Raw genomic sequence first — 19,554 nt, forward strand, 5'->3', positions numbered from 1 at the left:
CTAGAGGAGCTCAGGAGCCAAGAGAGAGGGAAACAGGCGTTCTCGCCGCTTGGGGGGCTGCCAAGCGTCTCTGACCCCCCAGGGAGCACAGCCAGACCTGCAGTGACCTCTTGTCCCAGCGCACTTATCTTCCTGCCACAAGTGGTGCTCCCCACACCCCTGCCCTTCCTTGTCGCCCTGCCTGGGTCCTGCTCCGGGGTGGGGGGTCACAGAGGGCAGGAAACAGCCGGCTTGGCTGGAGCCAGGCAGACCAGCCTGGCGCTGGGAATCCCACCCCCCCCCCCCATCCAAGCCCGGTGTGCCTTCTCTTGTTCAGCTTCTCCTCCAGGTTACCCATCTCCCCCCACACACCTTTTCCTGCTCTCTCTGTACTCGGAGTCTCTAGCCTCTGAAAGTTATGTCTCTGTCTCCTAGTGGGCTCTGCCTGCAACCCTCTCCCCCCCAGGCCCCTGATTGCTTGAATTGTCTCATTTGGTGGAGGATGCAGTTCCTTACTAGAGGGTGTAGGGGGTGCATGGCCTGAATGGAAGAGAGAGACCCAGATGCACAGAGAAATGAGGCAGGGTTGAGTGAGGGGTTGATGAGATTGAGGGGTGAACAGGTATAACAGCTCGCCGCAGGTTTGAACCCTGTATTTCTGATCCCTGAGGACCAGGCGCCTCCCCCCCCCCCCCCCCGCCCCCAGCTAGAAGGAAGAGAGTGCCTTAGGTAAGAAAATACCCAGTTGATCCCGTATCATGGGGTCCTCAGCCCCTACCTCCCAGCATGTAATCCTCGTACCCAGTTCCTGGTACCCAGTATAGATCAATAAAAGAATGAATACAATGAAAGCTTTATTGATCATCTACTATGTGTTGGGTGATCACTGTTCTAGTCTGCAAGATTTGTAAAACATGGCTCCTGACCTCAAAGATCTACAATCTGGTGGAAACCCCATTATTTCCCCTTTCCATGGAGATTATATTTGAAATTTTCACTCTAGTGCTCAGGAATCACCCTCGGTCTGTCCCGTGGGTGTGGGGTCTTTTCCTGCATCCTCCAATGCCCCAGGACCACCTCCCAGGCAAGCTAATTCAGTATCCACCGAATTATATTTCCCAGGTGAGCGTCCTGTGACTACCTGGTTCCATGCTTGCTCCACATGCCCAAACAAATCTTGGGCCCTCCTTTCCTCATTGTTAGAGCACTTCACTGTCCCCCTGCCCCAAATATTAGGCTGTCACCTCTGTCCCCTGCCCATGATCAACACACTGTCGCTTATCACTGTGGCAGTACTGTGTGGAGCGCCCCTAAATAGCTGGTAGGGTTTTCTTTTTGCTGTCTACATCATTATAGCTGTTTTAAGCAATCTTGGAGCTTGGACTTTTCCTATATGTAATAAACAAGTCATCCCTTTTCACCATAAATTGTGGAAATCGTCACACTTTCTCCCATATCCCAGCCCCTCTCGTCCAGCCTACCAAACCCCGTCAAGTGTGGAGTTAAGTTTACCTGGAAGCTCAGGAAGTTTAAGGTTCAGGCCCCCTCACCTGCTTGACTCCTCCCACCACCCTGGTTAATGAGTGCCATCAATTTAAACAGTTTTCAAGGTGAGTCACAGCATGAGAGCATTTGAAATGGCCGAAATCTCACAGCTCTTACACAAAATGAATTTGATAGAGGTTTTGACATTACCAATGATGAGTCGTAAAGCTCAAGGGAATTTTTATAAGCGCTCAATAATGAAAGAAAAAGATTTCATCCAGCCATACTAAAGGAAAGACTGAGATACAGAAAGAATAGAAAATAATGTTACAAAATGACTATCACATGAAGAAGTGGTCAAAGAGCACGTATCAAAGAAAAAGGTTGGGGGCTGGCCCAGTGGCGCAGCCTTTAAGCTCACACGTTCTGCTTTGGCTGCCTAGGGTTCGCCGGTTCAGATCCCGGGTGTGGACCTATGCACTGCTTGTCAAGCCATGCTGTGGCAGGCATCCCACATTTATTTATTTATTTTTTTGAGGAAAATTAGCCCTCAGCTAACATCTGCTGCCAATCCTCCTCTTTTTGCTGAGGAAGACTGGCCCTGAGCTAACATCCGTGCCCATCTTCCTCTACTTTATATGTGGGATGCCTACCACAGCATGGCTTGCCAAGCGGTGACATGTCTGCACCCGGGATCCAAACCGGTGAACCCCGGGCCACTGAAGCGGAACGTGTGTACTTAACCACTGTGCCACCGGGCCGGCCCCAAGGCATTCCACACTTAAAAAGTAGAGGAAGATGGGCACAGATGTTAGCTCAGGGCCAGTCTTCCTCAGCAAAAAGAGGAGGATTGGTGGCACATATTAGCCCAGGGCTAATTTTCCTCAAAAACAAAAAAAAGAAAAAGGTTGGACATGAAAATATTATAGAGGTATGTTAGGCAGTTTTTTGCTACAAATATTATGTTGTTTTCCTAGATTTTGTAATATTTATGGTATTCATCACCTTAACATTTGCAACTGGTTGTGATTTCTCAATCTAAATAAACATTAACTTTCATATGTAATTTTATATTCATAATTTTGTTTTTGTTTTCTTCAGGAGGGTTCCCCAAATTGTATAAAGTTCAGGACCCACAAAACCTGAATCCACTCCTCATCTGACCACCACCGATCTTCCCGAACTCATCATATACAACATTGTAAAGACGCGCATAAAGCCTTTATTAATTTATTAGTGATTTTATATCTACTTGTATGTAGCCCTAAAGTTTCATAAAAGCAGGTACAACATATGTTTTGCTATGGTTATAAATCCAGTGCAGGTCTGGCCCATGGTAAATACGTAGTAAATATTGAACTATTTATTCCTTTATTGGCTAATCATTCTTTAATTTACTCAGCAGTTATTTATTGAACATTTACTACGGGCCACAGGATTGGGGACCCAAAGTCATCCTCTGCTTTCCAGGGCTTGACAGCCCAGGGGTAGAAATAGCCATGAAACCTCAACAGAACCCAGAAGCTACACGTTGAGCGGAAGTGGTGGCGCACAGAGGGTCCCATGGGACCACAGAGGCAGCACACCTAATCCAGCCTGCAGGTTCAATGTGAGTTTTCTGGAGAGATGATGGTGTCTGAACGAGTCCTAGAGGAGACTGGCAGGAAAGGTTGGTTTAAAGGCAGAAGGAGGAGCAAGAACAAAAGGATGGACATGGCGAGACTGTCCCTGAGCTGCCAAAGTTCACGATGCTGCCAGGGTGTAGAGTGCAAGGACAGTGACAATGGATGAACTGGAGAGGTGAGCAAGCAAGGGCCAGCCTTGGTCATTACAGGCACTTCCGGGAGTACAGGCTTGTCCTGAATACCTTGGGAGCCGCCAAAGGGTTTTAGGCAAAGAAGCAACATTGTCAGATTTGTATAGAAAGATCCTACGCATACAACTTTGGAGAACAGATTAAAAGGGATCAAAACTGAAAGCAGAGAAATCAAATGCGGTTCTCTGATGACCGTGAGAGCTTGAAGCGACAGAGGGTGTGCGTATGTGTGTGTGTGTGTGTGTGTGTGTGACAGAGAGCAAGTTGGGGGAGCATTCAAGAGAAGTAGGGAGCTAGCAGGCAGGACCTGGAGCCTGGCTGTGGAAGTGAGGGAGACTGGAATCAAGCAGAATTCAAGTTTCAGACTTGGGCAGCTAGGTAGGAGCTCGTGAAACAGGGACCACAGTGGGGGAAGATGATGAGCATGTTGAATTTGAGATCCCTGTGTATCATTCAGGCAACAGGTCCAGAAGTCGACTAGATATTCGGGTCTGGAGCTCAGAGAGAGCTTTTGGCTGGAGATGCAGGTTTGGGAGTTTTTGGCATACGATGGTGATGGAAGCTGTGAGGAGTGGGAACGAGATGTGGAGGAGCCTGTGCAGATTGGGAAGACTGAGGAAAGCTTTATTACTTCACCTTTTCTTTCTTCTTTTTTTTTTTTGGTGAGGAAGATTTGCCCTGAGCTAACATCCATGCCAATCTTCCTCTATTTTGTATGTGGGATGCCTCCATGGCACGGCTGATAAGTGGAGTAGGTCCACGCCTGGGATCTGAACCCGCCCAACCCTGGGCCACCAAAACAGAGCGCGTGGAACTTTAATGACCTGGCCACAGGGCTGGCCCTTCTTTTTTTAAAAATAAACATTAGCGTATTTAAATCATCATAAGTACCTCGTTGGAGAGGCAGGAGGGGCAATATTGTGACATCCACTTTAACGATGAGACAGGCTCAGAAGGTTAAGTGACCTGTCCAGTGCACTCTGCTAGTAGTCAGCAGGTCCGCCCCACTCCGCTGTGGTTTTCTTCCACTGCACTTGGCATACAGGACGCCTGCCAGCCCCGCCTCCAAGGACCTGTTGGACACTGCATGCCCTTTCCCTCCTTCCTCTCTCGGCCAGGGCAGGCGGAGGGCATTTCCCTCCCTCTGCCTTGGAGCCTTTCTTTCGGAGCCCCCACTTCCCACTAGCCATTAAAGGGGTGTGATTACCCCCTAACATTCACCGGAGCCTCACAACCCAGCCCCTCATCTTGGCGTTGGGGATGGAGGAAGCAACCCTGAGCACTGATGGGAGAGCAGGGGACTGAAACAGCTAGGAGGAGGAGCAGCGAGCATCAGTGCCAGCAGATGGGAAGGCGGAGCTCACCGCAGAGGCCAAGGCTATCAGAGGGCAAGGAGGTGGAGTGATGGGAGGCAAAGGGGCTGGGGACCACAGCTAAAAGGGAGAGGTGGTAGTGGGGGCAGGGGAGAGGTAGTGGGAGGCTCATTGTCCCAGCAGGGGGAAGTCTTTTGTTTCCTCTCTTCCCTTGGCAGCCTGACAGGATATGAGGCCAAGCCCCCCCTCCATGCCAGCATCCCCCCACCCACTGGACATGGCCCTTCCCTTACCATTGTGTCCTTGACAGGAATGGGGGCAGGGGCATTGGTTCAAGGAGGGACTATAAGGACTGTTCCTGGCTGGGGGCTAGGCTACCAGGGTCCTGCAGGGACCAGAAGCCCCCGGGCTGGTTCGTGGAGCTTGGCAAAGAAAGCTCTGTGCCTGGGGAGGAGCAGGAAGCCAGGCCTGGGTGGGGCCAGCGCAGAGGGTAGCAGGTCGGGCCAGGGGACGGTAGGCTGGGCTGGGCCCCGGAGGAGATGACGCAGGGCTTCAGGCCTCTCCCAGCCCCCATCATTCCACCCTGGGGGCCTGAGAGTTCACCTGAACCCTAGTGTCCCCCCCACCCCCTCCATTCTCTAAGGTTGACATCACCTCCACCAGGGCATTTGGGATCTGGTAGAGCCCAGCAAACTCAGGTGTCCTGCCTGGGCCCTCCCCACCTACTTCGCTGGATTCCCGGGATCCAGGAGTCTGGCCTCGCACTGCGGTCCTCCAGGACCCCTGGAATTTCATCCCTCCCCTCCGCTCCCTCCTGGGCCATTTTGCTCCATCAGCTGTTCCTGCAGGAAGGGCGCCCAGCTCAGCCTCGCCTCTCTTCCCGAGCCTTTTGTTTGTTGGGTCTGCAGGAAATTGTAGGGGCGGTGGCCAAGGGCTCATCTGCCCCTGGGGCCTGGGGGAGGGGGTCCGGATTCACCAGATTAATCCTGGGGAGCTCAGGCCCGGGTGGGGAGGGTAGTTCGCCGGGAATTAGCATTGCATTTAGGGTCTAAACTCGGGAGTAGGGCACCGGGAAGGGGTGGGGGGAGGAGGGCTGTGCGGACTGGACGTTCTCATCCCGGAGGGGCGGCCCGGGTGTGTCTTCGGGGATCCCTAGAACTGAAGGCTGGACGGACACCCCGAAGTCACCTAACAGGCGGACCCGGGAGCCAACACCAGGGGAGAAAAACTCAGATACTGAATCCCAACATCCTCGTCCAACAAGCTTCATGTCCCGGGGATCCCAAGGGGTGGAGAGGCCGCAGGCAAGTCAGACCAAGCCGTCTCCGAGGATTAGTTCAGGTTTTTTTCCCCTTAAAAAACGGTTGGGCGGAGGACCAGTACGGACCCCCAGAATTCGCGCCTTCCCGGGACGCAACCGCAGACAGGGCTGCAGCGGGGACGCTCTAGCGGGCGGGCGCCTCTCGTTGGTTGCCCTCTCTCTGAGGCTACCCTGGGCGCCGCCATCTTCCCTGCCCTGCCAGCGGGGGCGGGGCGGCCAGTGTCACGTGAGGAGCAAGGCCCAGGTGGGCTATGGTTCCCTCAGGAAGGATTCTTAATGCGGGCCCCCCGAATGCCAAGGACTGTTAGAAGCCCCGGAGCCACAGCAGCGGAGAAAGCAAAAGTTCCTTTCTGTTGGGAGGAGGCAGTCAATGAGCAAAATAAACAGTATATATCCAAATAAACTGATATATATCAGTTAAATGGTGTTAAACGCTTTGGAGAAAAAAATTAGGAAAGAGGGATGGGAAGGTGTGGCTCAATTTTAGTTGGGCTTGGCGGAGAAGAGCTCACTAAGAAGATAATATTTGAATCCAGAAGACAAAGAAGGCTCATGCCCTGTGCGCCACAGCGCATTCTTGGGGACAGCCCAGAGGCCGTTGTGGGGCAGGAGAGGAGGAGAGGTGGGGGCACGATGCAGATCGGATGGGGCTTCTGGGTAGGATGGCCATATAATGTACGGACCACTCTGGGTCACTCTGAGCAAAGGAAACGCTGTTAATACTTACGCCGAGGCAACAGGCATAAACTGTTGTAGTCGGACGGACTGTAGTCTGTGAATGAGGAGGAAAGTATGGTTACCCTATGTATAAGGGCCTATGGCTTTTACTGTGAGGAAAATGGGAAGCCATTGGAATGTTTTGAAAAGAGAAGCGTCATGAACTGATGCTTGCTTTAATGGTATCACTGTAACTGCTCTGTTGAGAATAGACTGTAGCAGCAAGGGCCGAAGCGGGCAAACCAGTTAGGGGGCTACTGCAGTAATGCAGGTGAGACATGATGGTGGCCTGGACTAGGGTGGTAAGATGTGCTTGGGTACCGGCTATATTTTAAAAGCAGAGGCAAAAGGAATTGCTGATGGGTTGGATGTGGGTTGTGAGAAAGTGTTCAAGCATAACCCCAAGGTTTTTGACCTAAGCAACTGGAAAGGTGGGAAGACCACCAGAGGAGTAGGTTGTTGGGGTAAGTTTAGGCGATTTTGGACATACCAAGTTCGAGTTGCCCCTTTGACGTCCAAGCAGAGATGTTAGTAGGTTGTTGGACATACAGTCTGAAGTTCAGAGAAGAGATCTGGGCGGGGGATACATACACCCGTGGGGGCACTATGATGGAGATGGTATTTGAAACTGTGAGATTGGATGAGATTGGATCACCAAGGGAGTGGGCATAAATGGGGAATAGAAGTCTGAGGACTGGGCTTCCAGTCCTCAGTGGAGCCTCCAGTCCACAGTGGCTTCTTGGCTGTTGCTCCAACGCCAAGGGGTCTCCAGAGTTGAGATATGAGGAAGTTCCAGCAAGGGAGACTGAGCAGGAGGAAATCCGTGACTGTGGTGTCTTAGAAGCCATGTGAGGAAAGTGTTGGAGGAGAAGGTAGCGACTAAGTGTGTCCAATGAGGCTGGTGGTTTGGTAAAATGAGGATTGAGCAATGACCCTTGGACTGACCAAGTGGAAGTCAGTGGTGACTTAATGAGCAGTTTCCCTTTTGCTGAGGGGCAAGCGGCTATGTGCAGTGGGTTTAAGAATAACTGGGAGGAGGGGATTGGAAACAGCTAGTGTAGACCATCATGTAAGAAGTTTTGCTATAGAGAAGAAACCACAAAGAAATGGAGCAATAGCTGGCGAGGGGAGTAAAGGATTTAAGAAATTTTTTTTCCTTTTTAAGATGAGAAATAAAAGTGTATTTCTATACTAACGGGAACGATCCAGTGGAGAGAGAAAACAAAATGATGAGATGGGACCTAGTGGCAGGTTGCCCTTAGCTGGAGCGTGATCAGTTCGTCCCTAGTAACAGGAGAGAGGGCAGAGCAAAGGGTGGTGGGTGGATAGGAGCTTTTAGAGTCTCTCCGATGGCTTCTGTTTTCTCAATGAATTGGGAAGTAAGATTGTGAGCTGAAAGTGAGAACAGTGGGGGAAGCACCAGAGGATTGAAGACAGGTGAAGACTGAACAGTCACCCAGGAGTGTGGGAGAGTGAACAGACTAGAGAAATCCTGTCCAAATGCTGGGCAGCATCAGGGCCCACTTGAGGGTCGCAGTCACAAATTTGAAATGAGACTGACGGTTATGGTTGGGTGTTTTCCCCAGCCACACTCAGCTGCTTGGATAGGTTCATGGCAGATGGGGAGTTGCGTTTACCAGAGCTGTGGTTTGGCCAGGAGGTGTGATAAAGTCTGAGACGGCAAGGGAGTGCTTTCCACTAACCGTGAACTTCGAGCTGGGTAAGAAGGGAAGTGATGGGGGACAGTGAGAAGATGGCAGGATCACTGGGTTGGGGGTCCAGTGAGGTGGAGGATCCTTGGGGTCAGGCATGACAAAGACCCTCTCCTTGACCAAACTTCCGTGAGGCTCCTCTGAGCCCTCTTCCGGACTAGGCCTCGCCCTTGGTCCCCATCCTTTCTGGGCCTACCTAGCCCAGTTTAGAGAGAATGCCTCAACCCTTGATATGTGAGCACCCTGGTCTGCCTTCAGCAAGAATCCTGTTAAGTCTGTTTATCTAGAATCCCCCACATTTGGTGTTTTCTCTTAGTAATCTTCCATCCACTGACTCCCTCATCTGCTTGTTGGCTATAAATCCCCAGCGGTCTTGGCTGTATTTGGAGTTGAGCCTGATATCCTTCCCCTACTGTGATAGTCTTGACATCTATTGCCACAGTCCTGAATAAAGTCGTCCGTCCTGTTTTAACAAGTGTCAGATTAATTTTTTCCTTAACAGGTGTACTAGAAGAGGCGAATGGAAAGAGGGAGAGGCTGCAGTTATTGGTAGCGACAAAGTCTAGGCACAACCATCGGGTATTATGGAGGGTGAGATCTATGCAAAAGTGGAGTTTAAGCAACTGTCAGGCCAGGGTGTGGGAAGTCTCATCCACGCAGATATTGAAATCACCAGAAATTGTGCCCAGAGAGGTGTTGGAGAGATCCAGGAGCCAAACTCTGTGTCATGGGCAGCAGAGATGACCACTGAAATGCCACAGTTTAACTGCTCATGAGACCTGTATCTGGCAAAGCCATATCTGGGCTGCTTGGAGCCCTTTGTCTCCTCGGGAAATGCTGCAGATAATCTACAGCCAAAGCAGTGTTCATTTCCTGAGGCTCAGATGACGGTGTCACCATAAAGGACTGTAATAAAAGTTAGGAATTTATTACTGAAGCTCTCCACGCTTCAATTAATAAATTCCTAACGAAAAATGGAAATCATAGCAGTCTCTACCTCAGAGTGGTTATGCATACTTAATGTAGTACTGCATGCAAATAATCACTTACTGAACATTTCGGGATTGTTCCCATCGCCTATTCGTTCACTGAACTCTCACAGCAACCTTATGCGGGAGGTTCTAGTTTTCCCCCCTTTTACAGATCAGGAAACGTTGCAGGTGGCACTGAAGTTGATGGTACCTGTAAAGCGTGAGGAGGGCCCCAGCTCCGGGGTTCACAAGCCCTGTCATCTCTGCTAGAGGGGAGAACATGGTGGGGGGAGGCACGAGAGAGAGCGGGCGGCGGACGATACAGAACTGTGGTGGCTTGCGCCTCCAGGGCTCGCCCGGATCGGCGGCCAATGGCTCCCTCCGCTGGCGGAAGCGAAGAGCGCAGCTGGTCGGCTGGACCCGGTGCGAGAGGGGAGCCCTCGTGGAGGTGAGGGCAGAGGCTCGGGACCTGTGGACACTCCAGGGATTCGAGAGACCGGAGGAGTAGGACCCCAGAGGGCGCCAACCGACGTGCCCCGCGTTCCTGGCGACACACCTGGGCCAGATGTCGCGGCCCCGCCCACCTGCAGGCCGCCTTCCGCGGTCACCACACTCCCCCTTCAGCGTTGGCTCCTCCACGCGCCTCCGAGCTCGGAGTGGGGTCCCTCCCGCGCGGCGGGAGCTTGTTTGCACCGGGGTGATGGGGGCTGTAGGATCCGTGGCCCACACTCCCGAGGAGACGTACGCCCGAAGGGCGACCCGGGGTAGCATCCCGGGCGCACGTGGAGCCGGAGCTGCGCCGGCCGCCCGAGCCCCCAGAGGGCGGGGCTTCCCCGGGCGCGCCCACGGGGCGGGGCCGGCCCGGGGACCAATGGGGCGCGTGCGCTGGGGAGGCAGGCTCCGGGCCTGGCATCCCGGTAGCCGCAGCTGTCTTTCCGGCAGCCGTGCCCCCTCCGGCTCTCTCTCGGGGATCACCCCCGAGCGGCTGCGTCCTCCGGGTGAGTAGGGGAGCGCCCCGCCGCCCCCGGGCTGTGGGGGTGTGCCTGGCCGGGGAGAAGCGGATCTCGGCCCCCTCCCACCCGCCCTGGGAGAAAGTGGGCAGCAACCGGGTGGGGGCAGGAGGACCCGGCTTGTGTGGCCGGCCTGTGTTTTTGTTTTGGTAGTCGAGGGGTGTGTTGGGGCTGGTAGAGTCTGAGGGGCGCCTCGTGTGGGTGGAAGGAATCTGGTGAGGCTGAGGATAGAGGAGGAGCAGATTTGAGATGGGTTGAGGGAGAGGGTTGACGGAGGTGGGGCTTTGGAAGATTTGCAAGTTTCTTGTTGTCCTGGGTGAGGTGATTGCAAGGGGCCGCTTAGGGGGGCGGCTTAGGACTCTGGAGGCGGGGGTGAGGAAGGCTTCCTGCCCATAACTCACTTCCCTTTCAGGAGATTTGCTTCCTCTTGCACTGCCAGTTAAGAAAAGAGAGGATCTTTGCCCCTTCTGAGGACCACTGCCATCCTTAGTCTCAGGGATGTGGGGGAAGGGGTGGCCCCTAGGAGCTGGGAGGGGCCTTGGTACCCAAATGCTGAGGGGCTTAGAGCCTGCTGTTGTCCAGGCAGCGGCCAGGACCAGACTTCCCCCCACTAACTCTGAGTTGCAGGTGTGTGTGTGTGTGTGTGTGTGTGTGTGTGTGTGTGTGTGTGTTTCCCTGTTGGGGAGGCTTCTGGGTGTTTGGTTAGAGGTGTTTTGGGGGGGCTCTGTGGAGCTGCTTTCCCTTCAGCATCCTGTCTCTTGCAGGCCTCATAACTCACTGGTGGCTTTGTCTGCCTGCTCTCGGCCATGGCCAGTGAGAACTCTCCTCTGCTGGCTTACCGGCTCCTGGGGGAGGAAGGGGTTGCCTTCCCTGCGAATGGGGCTGGGGCTCCTGGAGGAGCATCTGCCCGGAAGCTCTCCACCTTCCTGGGTGTGGTGGTGCCCACGGTCCTGTCCATGTTCAGTATAGTTGTCTTCCTGAGGATTGGTGAGTGGGATGGTGGGGCTTACTTGGGGCCCAGTGGCGAGGAGAAGTGGGACTGGGACGATGTTGGGGAAAGGCCCTGGGAGAGGTGGGTGGATGAAGGGCTTAGGGAGAGGGCTCCTTGTGGCCATGTGTTTAGCTCCAGTGTGAAGGTAACTGACAACCAGTGGGGTGGGGATTGGGGGTTGGGGTGTGTGGGCCACCCTCTGACCTGCTTTGCCACTCTTTCCCAGGGTTCGTGGTGGGCCATGCTGGGCTCCTGCAGGCTTTGGCCATGCTCCTGGTTGCCTACTTCATCCTGGCACTCACCGTCCTCTCTGTCTGTGCCATTGCCACCAATGGAGCTGTCCGGGGGGGTGGAGCTTACTGTATCCTCCAACATTGATGGCCTGGGGCCTGGGCTCTTCTGTCTTGTGGGGAGGGGGAGGGACCCCTTCCTCCATCTCCTGTGGGGCAGGGCAAGAGGGAGGCAAGTTCTAATGAATGTCCGGTGGGTAGGCTGGTATGGGGAAGGTGACCAACATGGCCTTACATGTTACTGCCACTTTCCAGTCCACTGGCTGTCTTCTCAGCTGTCATTTTGGTTCTCTTGTCTTGTCAATTAGGTAGTATTCATTCTACAGATGAGGAAACTGGAGCTCAGGAGCATTAGGGGCTTGGGCAAAACCATGTGGCTTGAGAGTGGCTGCACTGGGACACATTGACACATGGCCAAGGGAACAGTCCCGGTGTGTGCAGGGAGATGAGGCCTGCACAACCAGCTGCAGAGTGCTCTGTGCCAGGGCCCTCCCTCAGCCTCCATTTCAGTTTCTTTTCCCTTAACGCTCGCCCCTGCTTCCACTTTTAGTCATGATCAGCCGGACCCTGGGGCCTGAGGTCGGGGGCAGCATTGGCCTCATGTTCTACCTGGCTAACGTCTGTGGCTGTGCCGTCTCCCTGCTGGGGCTGGTGGAAGCTGTGCTCGATACCTTCGGGGCTGGTCCGTGCTCCCCACCCTGGTCCAGGCAGCTCTTCGGGTTTGCAGGGTCTGGGATTCTGGGATCACGAGGGAGAGAAGCCCTTTCCAGGAGAAGGGCAAAGTGGCCCATTAGCTTGGTGTTCTCAAGCTCCTCCTGTGTGCCTGGCCCTGTTTAGATGTCTGAGAGATTGTCCTGGCCCACAGGGAGCTTACCATCTAGTTGGGGAGGCCAGGCTAATTACCCTTAAAATTGACAGAGCAAGATTGGTGGTGCCCCCCCAGGGAGGGCTAGGATGCTGGGGTACAGTTGAGTGGGGGAGTGGGAAAGGCAGCCTCTCTGAGGACAGGTGGGCCAAAGAGGGGCTATTTTCTAGCTTTGAGTCATGGTTGGGGTCCCTCCTGGTGGCCCTGGCCTTCTAACTCAGTTCCTTCCTCTACAGATGCCATGGGGTCCGGGGGGCTCCGGGTCCTGCCCCAGGGCTACGGCTGGAGCCTGCTCTACGGCTCCCTGCTGCTGGGCCTCGTGGGTGGGGTCTGCACACTAGGGGCTGGCCTCTACGCCCGCGCCTCCTTCCTCACATTCCTGCTGGTCTCGGGTTCTCTGGCCTCGGTGCTGGTCAGCTTTGTGGCTGTGGGGCCCAGGAACATCCCCTTGACCCCTCGGCCTGGTCCCAATGGCTCCTCCCTGCCGCCCCAGTTCGGCCACTTCACCGGCTTCAACAGCAGCACTCTCAAGGCCAATCTGGGTGGTGAGCTGGGTACAGGGGTGCTGGGGTTCTCAGGGCGAGGGGTGGGCACTCGTGGGGGCCAGGCCATTGGAATCCCCGGATGAGAACAGATGTCAGAGAGCATCAGGGGCAGGAGGTCTGGCCCCGGAGCATACAGGGGAATCTGTCAGGCGTGTGTTGGCCACTGTGTGTGTGGCTTGGTGGGCATGAGAGTGACCAGAAGACAATCCCTGCCTTAGAGGAACTTGTTTGGTTGGAGAGATAAGATGTACATTCAGGAAACAATTAAACAGTGCAGTCAGACAGAGTGTGGGTCAAGTAGACAAGAGTCAAGAGAGGAGAGGAGGGAGATCTGAGCACGGCCGGGGAGGGCGGGAGCAGGTGGAGCTGGGCATGGCCCAGATGGGTTGGGGAATTCAGATGGAGCCGGAGGGAAGGCGTCGTGGGGACAGAGCATGGCTGGAGGCCTGGAGAGAGGAAGAGAGCAGTTTAGGGGGAGAAAGAGGTGAGGAGGTCAGCTGAGCCAGGGCCAGAGACAAGTCAGGGCTGGGGTCTTGGTGAGGGTGCTGGGGGAGGCACGGGGTTGTGGAATGTGAGGAGAAGGTGGCAGGGCCAGGATGCCTGGATTCCTAGGAGGGAGGCTGAGACCCTCTCCTCCCTGGGAACACTCCTTCCTCAGCTGGCTACGCCAAGGACTACACCACGGGGGCCATGATGACCTTCGCCGGCGTCTTTGCCGTCCTTTTTAATGGCTGCACGGGCATCATGGCTGGGGCCAACATGTCAGGTGAAAGGGCTTGCCTGCTGTCTCCTAGGGGTGTGGGGCTGCCACCCTGTGTCCCTACTGGGATGCTGAAGGCTCAGGGGTGTAGGGATGATGGAAGGCTGACCTTGCTCCTCTGTTCCCCCGTTCCAGGGGAGCTGAAGGACCCCAGCCGGGCGATTCCTCTGGGCACCATCATCGCCGTAGCCTATACCTTCTTCATCTACATCTTGCTTTTCTTCCTCTCCAGCTTCACCTGTGACAGGTGCCTGGGGAGGGGGTGAGCCTGGCCCCCGAGGGGGTGGAGTGGGGTGTCGGGACAAGGTTGGTGCACTTGGATCACCAAGGGAAACACAGGCCAGGGGGCAGGTCCCAAGTTGTCGGGGTGTAGGGAAAATGGGACTGTTTCTCACATTGGGAGAGAGAAAGAGCTGCCGCCGCCGCTGGGAAAGGCTGGTGAAGTGCTGAGAGCCAGTCCACAGCCAGCATTTGTCACGTGCCTAGTACTGCTGTAGGCTCTTATTTGGGGGTGGGGTGGGGAATGGCTTTTTAGTCAATTTGTACTTCCAGAAACAGATGGCTTCTTGTGCATATAATGTAGGGAATGTCCACCACGTGATTAAATGCAAAGCAGCGCAATGATAACCAAAGAATGCCAAGTCTTTCCCCCAGCACACTCGATCTGTTCCTGTGGTCCTTGAGATTGAGGCTGGGGTAGTTGAGAATACCTGGATCTTAACTGCACACAGGGTCGTGAGCACCTTCTCACGAGGACCCTACGATGGGTGTGCATTTATTACCCATGTCCTCTTCCTTTCCTTCCCGCTAGGACGCTGTTGCAGGAGGACTATGGGTTCTTTCGCGCCATCAGCCTGTGGCCCCCGCTGGTGCTGATAGGTATCTACGCCACCTCGCTCTCAGCCTCCATGAGCTCCCTCATCGGCGCCTCCCGCATCCTCCACGCCCTGGCCCAGGATGACCTCTTCGGTGTGTTGTCCCCTGCCTCTGCCCAGCTCTGAGCCCCCCTTCCGCGTCTGTCTCCGTCCCTGCTTGGCTCAGGCTGGTGCATCTGCTGCGTTTCTGTTTGCACAGGAGTCATCTTGGCACCGGCCAAGGTTGTGTCCCGAGGGGGGAATCCTTGGGGAGCCGTGCTGTATTCTTGGGCCCTAGTGCAGGTGAGCCTTCCTCTTTAAGCTGCCCTTCCTCTCACCCTAAGCCCCTTGCTATTACGCTTGCGGGACCAGGAGGGGCTTCGCTCGGGCTGGGAGATGTGAATGAAAAGGCAGGATGCATTGGCATTTGGTGGGGGCTGCTGCATCAATGCCCAGCCTCTTGGTCCTTGTCCAGCTGGTGCTCCTGGCTGGGAAGCTGAACACACTGGCCGCTGTGGTCACCGTCTTCTACTTGGTGGCCTATGCTGCGGTGGACCTGTCCTGCCTGAGCCTGGAGTGGGCCTCGGCCCCCAACTTCCGGTAAGAGAATAAGATGCCTGTGTCGCCAGAGAAAAAGAGAGAGGAATGGGAAGCACGCGGACCAAGGGGGCGAGGTTGGGGATGGAGTGGAGTGGCATGGTGTCCAGGGCAGACCCTGAGTTTCCATCTTCCTCTCCATCCACTCCCAGCCCCACCTTCAGCCTGTTCTCCTGGCATACCTGCTTGCTGGGGGTGGCCTCCTGCCTCCTCATGATGTTTCTCATCAGCCCTGGAGCGGCCGGTGGCTCTCTGCTTCTCATGGCCCTGCTTTCTGCCCTGCTCACAGCTCGAGGAGGTCCCAGCAGCTGGGGCTATGTCAGCCAGGCGTTGCTTTTCCACCAGGTCAGGGGGACTTGAAAGAGGCGGGGGAGGGGAGAAGGCAGTCTGGGAACGCCCATGCCCCAAGGAGGCCTTCTCTTCCCTTGGCTGGAGTTGGGGTTCCCTGCTGAGAGGTGTTGAGTGGGGGCTGCCCGCTCCAGCCCTTCCTCCCCACCACCTCACTCTTGTCCCCAGGTGCGTAAATACCTGCTCCGGCTGGACGTCCGGAAGGATCACGTGAAGTTCTGGCGGCCCCAGCTGCTGCTCCTGGTGGGGAACCCCCGGGGTGCCCTGCCTCTACTGCGGTTGGCCAACCAGCTCAAAAAGGGGGGACTCTACGTGCTGGGCCATGTCACCCTGGGAGACCTTGGTGAGCTGCCCTCCACTCCTCTTCTCCCTCTCCCTCTCAGATGCTCCTTGGGTTCTTTGTGTCCCTGAGGCTTGTGCTTCTTCCCTGCCAGCCTCAGCCCTGCCCAGACCTTTTTCTTCTGCCCATTTGGGGTTTGGACTCCAAGAGAAAGTAATGAGTTTGGCTCACATTTGCTGCCTTCCTTCTCTGTAGACTGCCTGCCCTCGGACCCTGTGCAGCCCCAGTACGGGGCGTGGCTGAGCCTGGTGGACCGGGCACAAGTGAAGGCCTTCGTGGACCTCACCCTCTCGCCCTCCGTACGCCAGGGAGCTCAGCATCTGCTGCGGATCTCGGGCCTTGGTGAGCTGCTCCTCCTGGGCCCCCTTGGGCCTCTGTCTGGCCCCTTTCAATCTCTGCTCCCCTCCCCCAGAGTCTAAACCACAGACTGTAAACTCCAAAAGGAACTCACAGTTGAGTGCAGATAGACACAGCCTCAAAGATAACAGACAGTGTGTGATAAGATCTCAAAGGAGGTGCTTAAGGACTCGAGATGGGATGACACTTGTTTTTTTCTGATCCAAAAATTGGGGCATAGGCTCTGAAGAGAATTTTCTATTTCTGGGGACAATTATTTGAGGCTGGGGGCTGCCCCGTCAAATCCAGGACAGAAGGTTTCTAACCACCCTAGTGCAGAGAAAGAAAAACCACTGTGTGCTGATGTGGTCAGCAAAGGTTTTTTGACGAGATGGTATCTCAGCCCGGCCTTGAAAGGGGCAGAGAAGTAGGGAGTGGTGTAACGTGGTCCCCAGAGGCCGCAAAGGACGTGCAGGCTGCATGGGGCTGATGCTTTTGGATGGAGTGGAAGATTCCCATCTTTGCGACTGCGTCTTAGTACCCAGGAGGCCCCCCACCTTGCCCCCCAGCTTCCTCCAGAGCCAGGATCAGCCGCCTCCTCCTCTCTCAGTCCCTCTCAGAGTGCATGCTGCCTTCTCCATCTAGAATCTGGCTAAAGTTCAAGTGTTGGACATTGCCCTGTTTCGTGTATAGCAGAATCCTGGAGAACGCTCAGGAGGGGGGATAACTAGCTTAATTTGCAAGATCAGCTGCAGTTCACCCCTGCTGAGGTATTTTGGGGTGCTTTCAAGCATTAGTAGGCAGACCCTGGAGCATCCGAGGGCCTAGTCTCTCCTTAGCCCCACCTTTTTTGGGGAAACCCGTGCAAACCTGTGCAAACAGACCACTACTTTCATGAAATGTATCCTGTGGAAAATGATTCCAATAAAACGGAAAAGGTTTTCTCTAAATAGTAAATTCTCCTAGCAAGTAAAATTTGATCTGCTGGTAGATTTTGAGCAATCCGTTTGTTTCACGAGAAGGGGTTTCAGAAGAGTTCTCAGCGTCTTTTTGTAAATGCAGCCCTCTTAAAGGGGGAATTATCTGATTCCATACTGGTTGTCCAAAAATTAAAAGCCAGGAGCTGCTGGCAGGGACTGGGGGCATTGTGGTTGGTACACACACCAACTTAGAGGCTCAGAGAGTGGGCTCTGGTGCTGCGTGCATCGTGTTCACCTGCCGGCCCGTATCTACCAGCCATAAGCCTTTGGGGAAGTGACTTCACCGCTCTGTGCCTTATGTGTAAGAGGGGGTGGAGTAAATAGTCCCTACCTCATAGTGTTGCTTCAAGGATCGGATGAGTTAAAACACGAAGTGCTTTCTTTCAACAGGACAGAGCCCCTGGTTAGTGGGTGGATGTTAGCCATCTCTTCTCTGGGGATTATGCTTTGGACCCACCATCATTAGGGCTTTGCAGTCATGGAAACATCATGCAGCCCCAGTCCTAGTTCTCATCCTCCCCCAGCAGGGTCTGGGTGCTCTCTCCCTGGGGATTCAGACCATGAGCTTGACTAATCGGGGGTCTGGTCTACCCAGTGGAGTCAGACTCGTCTCCCATCATGGAAAAGGTATGCTGGGAGTAGCTTGGAGTGGATGCATCCGACTGCCAGGGACCGGAAGTGCTCATTAGTTAAAAGAATCCCAAGGCGACCTCTGCCTAAGTGGGAGATATTAGTCATGGCTAAATTGAATAAATGCTTGTGAAAGTGTTTGGGAAAACTAAAAGTCATTATGCAAACGTGCATAATGTTGCCTTAAGAGCCGAAGCACAGTGTGAATGTCATACCTGATGGCTGACACATGTCAGCATGTAGGAGTGGGCCCACCCGTATTAGCCTGGGGGTCAACTCAGCCTGTGAGTCTGATTCCTGTCCTTCCTTCTCCCCTCCCCATCTCTGCCCTCAGGTGGCATGAAGCCCAACACGTTGGTCCTGGGTTTCTACGATGATGCTGCACCGCAGGACCACTTCCTGACAGACCCGGCTTTCTCTGAGCCTGCAGATGGCACCCAGGAGGGTGGGACCCCAGCCTTGAGCACCCTGTTCCCTCCACCACGGGCTCCTGGGAGCCCCCGGGCTCTCACTCCCCAGGACTATGTGGCCACCGTGGCGGATGCCCTCAAGATGAACAAGAATGTGGTTCTGGCCCGAGCCTGTGGGGCCCTGCCCCCTGAGCGGCTGAGCCGGGGCTCTGGGGGCACCTCTCAGCCACATCACGTGGACGTGTGGCCCCTCAACCTGCTGCGGCCCCGGGGTGGGCCTGGCTATGTGGACGTCTGCGGCCTCTTCCTGCTGCAGATGGCAACCATCTTGGGCATGGTGCCTGCTTGGCACAGTGCCCGGCTCCGGATCTTCTTGTGCCTGGGGCCTCGGGAGGCCCCCGGGGCAGCTGAGGGGCGGCTCCGGGCACTGCTGAGCCAGCTGAGGATCCGGGCCGAGGTGCAGGAGGTGGTGTGGGGTGAGGGGGCTGGGTCCCAGGAGCCTGAGGAGGAGGAGGAAGGGGACTTTGTGAATGGCAGGCGGGGAGACGCTGAGGCAGAGGCCCTGGCATGCAGTGCCAACGCCCTGATTCGGGCCCAGCAGGGGCGTGGCAGAGGAGGAGGGCCAGGTGGGCCTGAGGGTGGGGATGGCGTGGAGGGGCCTGCCACCGCCCTCACCTTCCTGTACCTGCCTCGGCCGCCTGCTGATGCTGCCCGATACCCCCGATACCTGGCCCTCCTGGAGATGCTGAGCCGTGATCTGGGCCCCACGCTGCTCATTCATGGCGTCACCCCCGTCACCTGTACTGATCTCTGATGTCCCATTCCTGAAGTAGAGAGTGCCCAGTCCGGGAGGCCCACCTTGATCAGTGGAGGAGGAGGGGAAGGGCCGCCTCTGGCCTGCTCGCAGATGGTACATGGAACCCGGTGGAGGTATTAGGGGATCCTGGTCTGGGGCATCTCACCATGCCTGGGAGAGGGGCCCCGGTGCATTCAGCAGGGCAGCTGTCCCCCCAGCCGCCAGCCACGTTGGCCTCCCTCCCTTCACTGGTGCCTTGACGGGGACTGGGTCTCCGCATGTGACTCTAGGCTACCTCAGTCTCCCCCTCACTCAACAAGACTTGATGACCCCTGAGGTTGTGATGTTTTCGTTCTGTTTTATTTTTCTAACTGCTGAACGTGAATAAAAGACCAAAACACTAAGGGCTGGCGGAGCACTGCTGGGGGGTGGGTAGATGGGACAGGAGCGCGGAGACATCCGTATGGGGGGATGTGGCAAAGAGGAGC

The 19,554-nt window shown here is 55.3% G+C and overlaps 1 protein-coding gene across 9 annotated transcripts; it reads left to right on the forward strand.

The window, feature by feature from the left end:
* Nucleotides 1-9,864: 9,864 nt before the first annotated feature.
* On the forward strand, nucleotides 9,865-19,470 carry SLC12A9 (solute carrier family 12 member 9). 9 transcript variants are annotated; one of them, XM_070484355.1, is made up of 15 exons: nucleotides 10,192-10,312; nucleotides 10,737-10,951; nucleotides 11,089-11,311; nucleotides 11,542-11,676; nucleotides 12,156-12,287; nucleotides 12,707-13,015; nucleotides 13,674-13,781; nucleotides 13,911-14,022; nucleotides 14,587-14,744; nucleotides 14,850-14,932; nucleotides 15,105-15,229; nucleotides 15,379-15,571; nucleotides 15,743-15,917; nucleotides 16,110-16,256; nucleotides 18,195-19,470. In XM_070484355.1, the coding sequence occupies exons 3-15, from the start codon at nucleotides 11,131-11,133 to the stop codon at nucleotides 19,082-19,084; spliced, it is 2,748 nt and encodes a 915-aa protein (XP_070340456.1). In that variant the 5' UTR covers nucleotides 10,192-10,312; nucleotides 10,737-10,951; nucleotides 11,089-11,130; the 3' UTR covers nucleotides 19,085-19,470. The 9 variants fall into 9 exon arrangements, with proteins under 9 accessions (XP_044603697.2, XP_070340456.1, XP_070340454.1 ...); XM_070484353.1 differs by lacking the exon at nucleotides 10,737-10,951 and having other exon boundaries at nucleotides 10,200-10,312; nucleotides 13,911-14,037; XM_014853939.3 differs by lacking the exon at nucleotides 10,737-10,951 and having other exon boundaries at nucleotides 10,200-10,312.
* The last annotated feature ends 84 nt before the right edge of the window (nucleotides 19,471-19,554 follow it).

Source organism: Equus asinus, chromosome 14 (genome assembly GCF_041296235.1).
Source record: "Equus asinus isolate D_3611 breed Donkey chromosome 14, EquAss-T2T_v2, whole genome shotgun sequence".
NCBI lineage: Eukaryota > Metazoa > Chordata > Mammalia > Perissodactyla > Equidae > Equus > Equus asinus.

What these genes read in the sequence shown, in the direction of transcription:
- SLC12A9 (XM_070484353.1), top strand. Translation starts at nt 11,131, where the DNA reads ATGGCCAGTGAGAACTCTCCTCTGCTGGCTTACCGGCTCCTGGGGGAG. An exon ending in CCGGGGGGGTGGAGCTTACT is followed by an intron (nt 11,677 to 12,155) that starts GTATCCTCCAAC and finishes TTCCACTTTTAG; the next exon opens with TCATGATCAGCCGGACCCTG. An exon ending in GACAGGTGCCTGGGGAGGGG is followed by an intron (nt 14,038 to 14,586) that starts GTGAGCCTGGCC and finishes CCTTCCCGCTAG; the next exon opens with GACGCTGTTGCAGGAGGACT.